At 41.5% G+C, this 12,869-nt stretch overlaps 1 protein-coding gene across 1 annotated transcript; it reads left to right on the top strand.

The window, feature by feature from the left end:
- The first annotated feature begins 10,012 nt into the window (after nucleotides 1-10,012).
- Nucleotides 10,013-12,865, top strand: LOC137736783 (F-box/kelch-repeat protein At3g06240). Its single transcript, XM_068476052.2, has 4 exons — nucleotides 10,013-10,165; nucleotides 10,387-12,076; nucleotides 12,217-12,265; nucleotides 12,354-12,865. Exons 2-4 carry the CDS (start codon nucleotides 10,409-10,411, stop codon nucleotides 12,548-12,550), a joined length of 1,914 nt encoding a protein of 637 aa, XP_068332153.1. The 5' UTR covers nucleotides 10,013-10,165; nucleotides 10,387-10,408; the 3' UTR covers nucleotides 12,551-12,865.
- The last annotated feature ends 4 nt before the right edge of the window (nucleotides 12,866-12,869 follow it).

Here is a 12,869-nt window from a genome sequence, read left to right on the forward strand (position 1 = left end):
TCTCCATGAAGAAAAGCATTCTTCACATCCATCTGCCACAGATTCCAATCTTTGTTGGCTGCAAGTGCAAGTAAGACTCGTACTGTTGTAAGCTTCGCCATTGGACTAAACGTTTCATCATAGTCTAGTCCATACTGTTGAGAGAAACCACGAGCTACCAATCGTGCCTTGTACCTCTCGATTGACCCATCTGGACGACGCTTTATCTTGTAAACCCACTTGCAGGATATGGGTTTCACATCTCTTGACTTTGGCACGAGATCCCAAGTCTGATTTTGCTGAAGTGCATCAAGCTCTTCTTTCATAGTTGTCATCCACTCAGAACTCTGCGATGCTTCTTCGAACGTCTCAGGTTCTGTTGCAGTTGTTTCTTCAATTATGGCTGCATTGGCGTATTTAGGATTTTGCTTCCTGATTCTTGTTGACCTCCTTAGTTGTGATTGTGGAGTTAATACTTCCACTTCACTAGGTCTATCTTCTTTTGGTTGTTGATATATGTCAGCTTGGCAAGGGTTTTGGGGCACTGCTTGCTCAACATCATCACCATCAAGCGAATCTTCAGACTCATCAGGTCTCGACTGGATTCGAACAATTTGCTCCCCCATCTTTTGCTGCAACTTATCTTCTATCTCTCTTGAATCAGGCAACACTTCATTTTCTGAGCACCACCAAGAAGATGCTTCAGCATCCCATTCTTCATCCATAGCTAGATATGCTACGGCGTCCCAATCATCTTCATTTTTCTTCTCTAAGTTGGCGACGTTACTCTCTGCAGGCCTTTTGAACCAGCAATCCTTCGCCATGTGACCATTCTTTCCACAATTGTAACATTTGCCCTCAAATCTTTTATTATTCTGGGACTGACCACGGTTGCCGTGATACTTCGGAGCTCCCCCTGGCCGAGAACTCCCTCCTCCTTGATGACCTTTTTCCTTGTCACCATTTCTTTTAGATCCACCACCAGCACGCTGCTTAAAGCTGCCTTTACTTTTGGTGTAGAGCGCTTCCTCCTCACCTTTTAACGAGACCCCTCCCATCTGCTTTGCCAAAGCTTCTTGATCGGCAAGCAAATTCTCAAACTCAACAAGCGATGGTTGTGTCGGCCATCCTTGTATAGCGGCAATGAACCCTCGATATTCGGGTCTCAAACCATGGATAATTATTCTCTTCATCCTGGTTTCCCCAATAGGAGCTGTTGGATCTAATTCTGAAATTTCGCGGCATATCGACTTCACCTTGTGAAAGTACTGGGCAATCGTCATGTCGCGTTGTACCATCAATAGCAGCTCATTCTCGAGAAGTTGCAATTTTGTATCGTTCCTCTTCGAAAAGAGTGTAACAAAAGTGTCTCATGCTTCCTTTGGCGTTTTAGCATCCCGAATGTGCTCCAACATTTCTTCTTCTATTGTGGTCTTTAAGGCAAACATTGATTTGCCTGCTTTAATTTTCCACTTCCGCAAGACGCCGTTAACATCTTCCGCTGCCGGTTGTGTAACTTCACTACCACCGACAACCTCCCACAAGTCTTGACCTTGAAGGTAAGACTCTATACACGTTGCCCACGTGTTATAGTTTTGGTTGTTGAGCTTCTTGATTCCTCCAACAACTTGAAGATCACCCATCGTATCGGCAAGACTTTGACTACACCGAACAAGCTTGAGTGACTACCGTGCAGAGTAATACACTACTCTCGACACAAAGAAGCTCCCTCTCAAGGTTTGTGATAACCCCAGCAATAATCTCAAGAAATTTTTTCTGATGTGGAAGATCAGTCAAAACTGCAACCACAGAGCATACTCGGAATTTCAAGAGACTTTACAACCAATGCTCTACCAAGAACGATCCCTGACCGACTTGGCTCTGATACCAATTGTTGAATAAGAAGAGTATACAAGATAACTCTAATGATCCCAAGAAGAAGAAAATAGAGCACACTCTTAAAGAAAGCTCACAAAACAAACTAATTAGCAAAACTTTTCTTATTTAGCTCTAGGCTTTGTTTTTCCTTGGATGATATACAATGCTTGAGGACTTGGGTATTTATAGCAAACCAAATGAAAGCTACACCACACACTTACTTCACCTACAACATCCACCTACTTCACCTACAACCTCCACTTACTTCACCAACCTCACACACTTACTTCACCAACCTCACACACTTACTTCACCTACAACATCCACCTACTTCACCTACAATTGACATTGATTCTCAACATTAGGGTCTTCGAATTTTGACAAGTGTGATTCACTTTCGGCAAAATAAACAAAATCTTCTAGAGTGCTAGACTTTCTTACCTAGTTGATTTTCTCAATGGAATAGTAGGTTGTTGCATTAATGTTTGTGCTTGTTGTATGATTGGTTGTGCATGCTGCATGATTGATTGTGCTTCATTGGTGACATCTGCATGCACTTCAATCTCATTTTGAACCTCTACATTTTCACCTTATTCATAATTATTGTGTGGTTGATCTTCATGGTTGTCATCAACATTACTATCAGTCATTTGCCCAAGAATATCAACCACGATAATCATTTTATTATGATCTTCAATCTCTGCCCGATTCTTGATAACCACATCTTTTCCTTCCTCGAACATGAACTTGTTTGGATTGGAAGTAAAGTCATCATTACCTTGAGTGTGTTCCAAGAAGATTGCCCTTGCAGTTTCAACGAATTTCATGCTGTAATTAGGGAAATAAAATCTATGACCCTTGGATCTGTCTGCATAACACACGAAGTAACAGCTGATGGCCTTGGAATCTAATTTCTTACCATTAGGATTGTAGATCTTTGCCTTTGCTTGGCAACCCCAGACATGAATGTGTTTTAAACTAAAGCTTTCTCCCAGCCCATAACTCGAAAGAAGTCTCTTCCACAGCTTTGCTAGGAACCCTATTAAGAATGTAACTCGTTGTCTTCAGTGCCTTACCCCACAAAAAATCTGGGAGTTTTACCTTGCTTATCATGCTTCGAACCATGTCAAAAGTGTTCTATTTCTTCTTTCCGCCACCCTGTTTTGCTCGGGAGTTCCTGGAGTGGTATGTTATGTTAGACCTAGTCATGTTAAGGAATCTGCTGCTCCACCAACTGCCGAATCTGCTCCATCAACTGCTGCTCCACCAACTGCACAATTAGGAGACAACCTGGACAGCAGACCTCATGTGCTCTGATGTGTTGCATCATGGGCACGTGGCTGCAATATTCCTGACAGCAGCATGGGCAGCAAGCATGTGTCTTTAGTTATATTCCCGACAGCAGCATGGGCAGCAAGCATGTATCTTTAGTTTATTGCATGTGTGTGTGTGTAAGATGTATATAAAACATCTGAGTGTTATTACAAGATTAATAGTGAAAATATATCATTTCTACATGGTACACAGAGCTCTCTAAGTCCAACGACATCGATCCAATTTTTTTTTTTTTTTTTTCCGCCCACTACCTTTCATTATGTCGTCTGACACTAGCAGCAACAACACCACCACCACTACCATCAATCCAACCATCCCGTTTTCCTCCGCCATGACCACCATCGTCAACATCAAACTCGATCGAACTAACTACCCATTGTGGTTAGCCCAGATTCTTCCTATCTTGAGGAGTCGTGATCTAATGGGGTACGTAGATGGCTCCTGTGTTTGTCCTCCTATGAATCTTCCTGGAAATACTGCAGTCAATCCGTCGTACACTACCTGGACGCAACATGATCAAATGATCCTCAGTTGGATCAATGGCTCGCTCACAGCTTCTGTGTTGTCAACTGTGGCAAGCAAGCGCACGTCTCGAGCAACTTGGGAAGCTTTGGAGCAGCGCTATGCATCATCCTCTCAGAATCGAATTCTGTTTCTGCGCAACGAACTGTTGCAAACCAAAAAAGGTGACCTTTCAATTGCTGATTTTCTTGACAAGATGAATTCTATTTCTGACAACCTAGCCCTAGCTGGCAAACCAGTTGAAGAGGATGAGCTTGTTCAGATTATTCTCAATAATCTTGGACCTGCTTTTGAAATGACCGTGAATGCCGCACAAGCACGTGATTCTCCTATCACGTATCCCACTCTGGAGTCTCTCCTTCTCACCACTGAGAGAAGGATGGCGGAGCAAACTGTTCAGGTGACAGACACTGCTCCCGTTAATGTGTATGTGGCTGCAAGAGGACGTGGTGGACGTCTTCGAGGTACTGGACGAGGCGCTGGACCGTCCAACCGTGGTTCCTCTGTAAATCAGAGAGGGTTTGTTTCTCGCAACAACAATGCCCACAGACAACAATCCGCTGCAAGGTCTGTTTCCTATGGTGGTCGTATAACCTGTCAAATCTGTGGAAGAGAAGGGCATCCCGCCCTTGATTGCTATCATCGCATGAATGCAGCCTACGAAGGTCGTATTCCAACCAACCGTCTAACAGCTATGGCTTCATCTCCAACCACACTGAATCGTCAGCAAAATGGCTCCTGGTTACTTGATACTGGGGCAAACGCCCATATTACTCCTGAGCTACAGAACCTTGTCAATCCCAAGGAGTATAATGGTAATGAAAACATTGGTGGAGTAGGTAATGATACTGGTCTGTCTATTGCACATTCTGGTTCAAATCAAATCATGACTGACTCTTGCTCATTTAAACTTAACAACATATTACATTGTCCTTCGGCCTCCACCAGTATAATTTCTGCCCATCGTTTTACACTTGACAATAGCTGTTATATACTAATCTTTCCACATTTCTTTCTTGTTAAGGACCTCAAGACCCGGAGGACGCTTTTCCGAGGGAAGTGTGAGAATGGGTTATACCCATTTCCTAATGGCGGTGGATCATCCAATCATCCCGTTCTAGCGTGTTTAGGAGTCCGAGTGTCTGCACAGAAATGGCATGATCGTTTGGGCCATTCTGCGTCTAAAATAATCAAAATTTTAATTTCCAATAATCAAGTGCCAATTAGTGGCACCTCTGCTGTACGTTTCTGTCATTCGTGTCCATTAGGTAAGAGTACCAAATTGCCGTTTCAAGTTTCAGAATCTGTTTCGCAATTCCCTTTAGATCTTTTACATTCGGATGTTTGGTGTTCACCCGTTATTTCAAATGAAGGATATCGTTATTACTTATTGTTTGTTGATGATTTTTCCAAATATTCTTGGATTTTTCCTATGAAAAATAAGTCTGAGGTGTTCCAAATATTTCTTAAATTCAAAACCAAGGTTGAAAACATGTTTCAGCGTTCTATCAAGCTTCTCCAATGTGATGAAGGAGGAGAGTATAAGAGTAATGTTTTTCGAGATTTTTTAGATAAACATGGCATCTCACAAAGGTTTTCTTGTCCCAAACACCCAGAACAAAATGGTCTTGCAGAAAGGAAACATCGTCATATTGTCGAAACTGCCATAGTCATGTTGTCTCATGCTGGTGTTCCCTCAAACTTTTGGCCTGATGCGTGTCAAACAGCCACCTATATCATCAATAGGTTGCCTACTCGTGTTCTGTCGAATAAGTCACCTTATGAAAAATTGTTTACAAGAACACCAAAATATGATTTTTTTAAAGTCTTTGGGTGTAGGTGTTTCCCGTGGCTGAGACCCTACACACAACACAAACTTGAGGCTAAGTCCAAATCCTGTGTTTTCTTAGGTTATTCGCTAGACCATCAGGGGTACAAATGTTTGGATGTATCTACAGGACGAGTTTACTTGTCTCGCCATGTCCTCTTTGATGAGGACTCTTTTCCATTCAAGGATATCACACTTCGAAAGGAAAGCGTCCATGCCACAGGTATTTCTCCTTCATCTGATCTCTTATTTGTTTTCCCTTCCTTATCTCCATCACACTCCCCAGTCATCGCCTCTCCTAGCACTGCCCAACTTCTTTCCCATGACCCTCCCCCAACAAATATAACTTCTTCTGTGGATTCCATAGCAAACCCTAGTGTGCCTGCAATCCCTAACACTCCTCCTGTTCTCAACCCTGATATTGTACCTTTAGAAATGCCAAATGAGCAAGAAATTATCAGTGAACCTGAACAGCAATCGGACCTTGGTTGTGCACCTAATCCCGTACATCACATGCAAACACGCTCCAAAGCTGGCATCCAGAAACCTAATCCCAAATATGCTTTGCATGTCGTCACCACTGTTACACCTGTTGAACCTACGTCCTTTAGTCAAGCCGTGAAACAACAGGAATGGCGAAATGCTATGGTCACAGAATTTAATGCCTTACAGCGTTCTGGGACGTGGAATCTTGTTCCCTACAAACCTCATATGAATTTGCTCCCAAACAAGTGGGTTTATAAGATTAAACGACATGCAAACGGCTCCATCGACCGATATAAGGCACGGCTAGTTGCCAATGGGTTTCATCAGCAGCACGGCGTGGATTATGGCGAAACGTTCAGTCCAGTGGTCAAGCACAGTACCATTCGATTAGTACTTAGTCTTGCAGTCTCAAATCGATGGCCAGTTCGTCAACTTGACGTTCAGAATGCCTTTTTACACGGGTATCTAGCGGAGGAGGTGTATATGAGGCAGCCTGTTGGGTTTGTTGATTCCCAATACCCACATCATGTATGCAAGTTACAACGGAGCTTGTACGGTTTGAAACAAGCACCGAGAGCTTGGTTTCAACGTTTCTCGGACTTCCTGCTTCAGTTGGGTTTTCAGGAATCTAAGTGTGATTATTCGTTGTTTGTCTTCAAGCAACAAGGTGTTTATTTACTTCTGTTGATTTATGTCGATGATATATTACTTACAGGCAATCATCCACGGCAAATGCATCGTTTAATCCAGCAGCTACGCACATTATTTTCAATGAAAGACTTGGGGCCTCTCCACTATTTTCTGGGTGTGGAAGTCTCCTATTCGCATAATCTGATGCATTTTAGTCAAGCAAAGTATGCATTGGATCTTTTGAAGCGGACCAATTTTCTTGATGCCAAGCCTATCTCAACGCCCGTCTGTGCAGGTCAGAAACTCAGTCTACATGAGGGTGATCCATATCCTGATCCTTACACTTACAGAAGTGTCGTGGGGGCCTTACAGTACCTTACGATCACACGTCCTGATCTTTCATATGCCGTTAATCAAGTGTGTCAGTTCATGCATGCTCCTACTACAACCCACTGGACGGCTGTGAAACGCATTTTACGGTACGTTAAATCTACGTACGCACAAGGTTTGTTGTACAAACCTGGCAGTATGCAGCTCAGTGCGTTCTCAGATGCAGACTACGCAGGAGATCCTGATACGCGCCATTCTACGGGAGGTTATGGTATATATTTGGGTTCGAACCTCATCTCCTGGAGTTCCAAGAAACAAAAGACGGTCTCCCGATCCAGCACCGAGGCTGAGTATAGGCAACTGGCCTATACAACAGCAGAGATTTCTTGGCTACGCTCTTTGTTTCGTGATTTACAGTTGCCTTTTCTTCGTCCACAACTATGGTGTGATAACATTTCATCGATAGCTTTGGCATCCAATCCTGTTTTCCATTCCCGCACGAAACACCTCGAGGTTGACTATCATTTCGTACGTGAAAAAGTGGTGCGTGGTGAGCTTATTGTCAACTTTATTTGTTCACAAGATCAAGTGGCTGATTTATTCACCAAAGGTTTGTCGTCATCAAGGTTCAAGACTCTGGTTTCCAAGCTTCCAGTTGTGTCCCGTCCTCTCAGCTTGCGGGGGGATGTTAGACCTAGTCATGTTAAGGAATCTGCTGCTCCACCAACTGCCGAATCTGCTCCATCAACTGCTGCTCCACCAACTGCACAATTAGGAGACAACCTGGACAGCAGACCTCATGTGCTCTGATGTGTTGCATCATGGGCACGTGGCTGCAATATTCCTGACAGCAGCATGGGCAGCAAGCATGTGTCTTTAGTTATATTCCCGACAGCAGCATGGGCAGCAAGCATGTATCTTTAGTTTATTGCATGTGTGTGTGTGTAAGATGTATATAAAACATCTGAGTGTTATTACAAGATTAATAGTGAAAATATATCATTTCTACATGTTAAGCAACAATACCAAGATTTTGCAAGAAAGAAGCAAAAGGACCTGGATGTCTACCTGTTTGATCATACTTTCTATAGTACTCACCTCCCCTATCAGACCTTACAACCTTAATCTTTCTTCCCAATTGGTTTTCAACTTCCTTTTTGTAAATTTCAAAAACTTCTAGGGTTTTAGATTTTTCAGATTTAAATAAACATAACAAAATCTTGAAAAATCATCAATTAAAGTGATAAAATATTTATTTCCTTCAATAATTTGTGTTGGAAAAGGACCACAAATGTCCCTATGAATGAGTTCCAAAAGTTGTTTGCTTCATGTGGAACCTTCCTTCCTAGACTTAGCGAATTTTCCTTTGATGCACTCCACACAAATATCAAAATCATTAAAATTTAATGGAGGCAAGATTTCATCTTTCACCAAGAGTTCCATCCTTGGTTTTGAAATATGACAAAGCCTTTTATGCAATAAGTTCGACGACTAAAGTGATTTTGTTTCTTTGCTCTCAGTATTTAAGATAACTTGATTATACTTAAGTGAACATTGAAACATGCCATCAACCAAAAATCCGGTACCAATATGGGAAGAATTTATAAAAAATATTGAAGCCAAACTTATTCATTGTAAAATAAAACCCTAACAAAACTAATCTTGAAACTGAAACAAGTTTCCTTCTCATCGAAGGTACATAAACGACGTTTTCCAAATCTAATTGAAAACCAAAATCCAAATTTAGCCTAACTGTGCCTAGAGCCTTGACTTCGACCCTTCTCCCATTGCCAATGAATACCTTGACTTCATCTTTATTTGGAATTCTCATTGTTATGAAGTCCTGTAATAAGTTTGTAACATGAATGGAAGAGCTAGAGTCAAGCCACCAAGCACTACTAGGTATATCAATCAAATTACTTTCAAAACAAGCAAAAACCTTTTTACCCTTTTTAGCTTTTTGTTTAGCAAGCCATGCTTTATATTTAGGACAACTCCTTTTCATATGGCCGACCTTTTTACAAAAGTAACATTTGAAAACCAAAAGTCTGTTAGGTTTAAAAACCCTTTTGGAAGACGAGTGAACATTTCTAGTATGATCTTTCCTGATGGCATCCGAGTTTGATGCCTTGACATCTCTATTGCTGCTTTGAACAAAATTAACCATTTCATCCTTTTGTAAGACACTTTGAGTTTAGTATATGTATCAGGGAGTGAATTCATAATAACGTGCACAAGGAAAGTTTCAAATATGGGTACCTCTAGTGTTTTCAGTTTTCCAGCAACATCAATCATTTTCAGAATATACTCATACACACTCTCAACACCATCATACCTCATGGTTGTCAATAAATTCATAAGGTTCCTAGTTTCACTCTTGTCTGACTCATTGTACCTTTCTTCAATGGATTTCAAGAAGTCATATGCATTTGATGTCTTTGGAAAACTACCACGCACCACTTCGATCATTGATCTCTTAATAATCATCAAGCAAATCCTGTTGCACCTTTCCCATTTCTCATGCTTGGATATCTGGCTTGCTCTGCTTCATTCAGTGGGCACCGATAGTTCCTCAGTTCTTAGTGCTAGATCCCAGTCCATCACACCAAGCACTATCTCCAAATCTTGCTTCCACTTTTTGTAATTAACTCCAGTTAGGGGTTCCATTAAAGGATGTATGAGACTGTTCTAAAATTAACACTTTAGGTATGACTCTGGAACGAAAAAATCTTTATGTACCAAATGTTGAAAACCATAAAACTTGAGGGTAGTAAACTGATATTTACCCAAAATATAGATACAATGAATGCATATCTCAATACATTAAAATTGACATGATTCAGATCTACTCTAAGAAATGCAAATATTATACATTTTTTTTTTCAAATAATGTATCTTTACAGTATAATGCAGGCTAAAATCAAGGCATAATCCACATTATGCCATGTTGACACGATGTGACAGAAGAACTGAACTCGGCTAAAATCAAATAACATGTTCCATGAGGCCCACAAAGAAAGCAATGGATGATATTAGGTGGGCCCAACTTTTGAGTTAGAGGGTTCAAGAAACGCATCTCTCACACTCGGTCTATCATCACGGTTGTAGAGCAGAACACAAAACCAACAGTGCGGCCTCCATCGACTCCTTCTCCGGCGGGCGTCTCTTTCGTCTCCGGTAATTTCTGCAACAATTAATTAAAATCTTTACTTACTAATCCTAATCAGTTTCTCTGGTGATGATATGCACACACGCAGATCAGGACGTATGTAATTGGACCTTGCTTCCGAGAATTAATCAAAGATTTGATCTAAAATCTGAATCAGTTTACTGTTTGTGATTTTTTCTTCTTAGAAATCTTAATTAAAAAGTCTTCATAATTTGTTGTTTATCGTTAGAGGGAGAGCGCGAGGAGGCAAAATGAAAATGGGACAAGATATGTTGGTGAAAATCCTACTAACTCTGCCTCCCAAAACTCTGATGCGATTCAAATGTGTCTCTAAATGGTGGTCTGCTCTCATCAACAATCCGGGTTTCGTGTCAAATCACCTCTCCAACTCCGCGAACAACAATCTCACCACTCTCCACGTCTTTTTGGCGCGATTAGTAGTGCAGCGGCAGCATGAGGAGGAGGAGGAGGAGAACCCCAAGTGTAACAGCACCACTAAGAAGGGGGAGACTGAAGAAGTATTATCAATTCTTGAGTTTTGCAGAGACGATGATAATACTGATGACGAGCATAGCAATAGCTGCTCTCTTGTTGGTGTCCAGGACATCATTATTCCTCAATCTTTGATTCAAAATATCGGAGTGCCGGAACAACAATTTCGTATCCACGGCCACTGCAATGGCATTGTTTTACTATCTAGTGAGAGTGGCCTAGTTTTATGCAATCCCGGAATTGGAGAATTCAATCGTATTCCTGATGAGCCATGCCTTCCAATGTGGCCCTTGCACCAGCCGGATGATTACGATGGGCAAGACCATCTCGAAACTGGTTTTCATACTGGATTTGGCTATGATCCCATGTCTAACGAGTACAAAGTTGTGACCTTTACTACTTATTTTCAAGAGGGATATGAAAACCGCCGGAGATTTCTTAGTCGGCACAGAGCAGTAGTATACACCATGGGTTGTGATTTTTGGGAAGAGATCAACACAGATTCTTTAGAAACCGAAACTACTTTGTTTTGGCCTAAGGATTTCCAGATGTCCTTCAAGGGAATGTGTTATTGGCTGGGAATTGAGCAAGATAAGGAATTATTTCCATTTGACGCAGTTGAGCATCGATTCCATGCTAATGGGAAATTGATCATTTCCTTCGATACAAGTCGTGAGGTATTTCACGGTATACCCTTACCATCTGAGCTCCAACAGTTTGTCCGGTCGAATCACCTCTATTTGAAGCTTACTGTTTGGAATGAATCAGTTGCTTTTTTTGCCCTTAGTGTGGACCATCGTCGATATCCTGAACCTTATGAAATGTGGGTGATGGATGATGACTTTAAGGGTGCTTGGACAAAACACTTGACCATTGAGGGCACAGATGATCAGATACGTAGGTCTGGTCCTGTGGCGTTGTGGGGCGATGAGTGGCTTATGGTTGACAGTGATGGACACGTAGTTTTCTTTAATCTTTGTACCAAAAAGCTTAAGCATATTCCCATTGAAACAGAAGATGAAGATAGTATTATTGTTTATGTGAATAGCATAGTTTCGGTCATGGGACGCAGCCACAAGCTTAAGAGCATAGAGAATACTTGCTCAGATAAAGATGAAGATGCGATGGTGGTGGTAGACGGGAAGAGGGAAAGTTGCCGGAGGTTGTACTCGTATTCGGTTTGGGCCATTCCACCGGCTGATGTTTCCCATAGAATCAAGAAGGTGATGGAGGGCCTCCAGGCAGAGTTTGGTGGGCCGGAGATCGAACCTCACATCCCCATCCTGGGATCCATCCAGATGATGAGTCGTGAGGATGCCCTTAACAAGTTTAGATTTGCTCCTATGGATGACATCGTTGCTAAAGTTGATCGGGTGGTTACTAAGAATTACTATCACCAGTGTGTTTCATTATTGATGGATCGAGAGGTATATATTTTCTCGATCACTTGTTAATACATATTGATTTTCTTGATGTTTTGTTTTGTTCTGTTTTGTTTCCTTTTCATCTTTCTCGTTTTGGTTTGAGCTTGAATAGACTCACTTATCATTACACCTTCTTTTCTTAGTTGTTTGAAAATGCCCAAAGTTGGAGCTACCATTTCGGTTTCTACAACAGTAAGTTGTTGTTTACAGTGACTTAATTTCTTAAAGTGTTGACGGGAATGTACGTATGTAATCTGCGTGTCTGCAATATTTGATGCAGGTTCTATGCCATATTTGAGTCTCCTCTACGGGAAGTTGACGGAAGAAGAAAGGAAAAAAGCTGGAGAAATGGTTAATATTCTCGACGAGAGCATTACTAGCTTGACCTTCCCCATAACTCACTTTGCATTGTATGAAATAGACTACGATGACAGATCTCTGAAATCTTGGACCAAGATTGCTGAAATCGGTCGTTAGACAAGCTCTCCGGTTGCATGTATATGCATAGCACTTGGCACACTACAAAAAATATGGGCACTGCACGCATCAAATTCTTTGTGCCCTTTGAGGCCAAAGAGCACCAACATATGTGCTTGTAGACAAATAGCAACAATGTAGCAACAATAATTTTATGTGTGCCCTTTATGAGTGTGTCCTTTGGCCAAAGGGCACAATATAGTTGTTTGTGTTATTAAGGCAAAGCATTATAGAGCCTAACTAGAAATTTGTACCCGCGCGGTGCTGCGGGATTTAAAATTATATGAGATATTTTATAGCTTCAATTTTCATAAATAAT

Source organism: Pyrus communis, chromosome 15, assembly GCF_041283825.1.
Source record: "Pyrus communis isolate YQ-2024b chromosome 15, ASM4128382v1, whole genome shotgun sequence".
Taxonomy (NCBI): Eukaryota; Viridiplantae; Streptophyta; class Magnoliopsida; order Rosales; family Rosaceae; genus Pyrus; species Pyrus communis.

What these genes read in the sequence shown, in the direction of transcription:
- LOC137736783 (XM_068476052.2), top strand. Translation starts at nt 10,409, where the DNA reads ATGAAAATGGGACAAGATATGTTGGTGAAAATCCTACTAACTCTGCCT. An exon ending in CATTATTGATGGATCGAGAG is followed by an intron (nt 12,077 to 12,216) that starts GTATATATTTTC and finishes TTCTTTTCTTAG; the next exon opens with TTGTTTGAAAATGCCCAAAG. An exon ending in CCATTTCGGTTTCTACAACA is followed by an intron (nt 12,266 to 12,353) that starts GTAAGTTGTTGT and finishes TATTTGATGCAG; the next exon opens with GTTCTATGCCATATTTGAGT.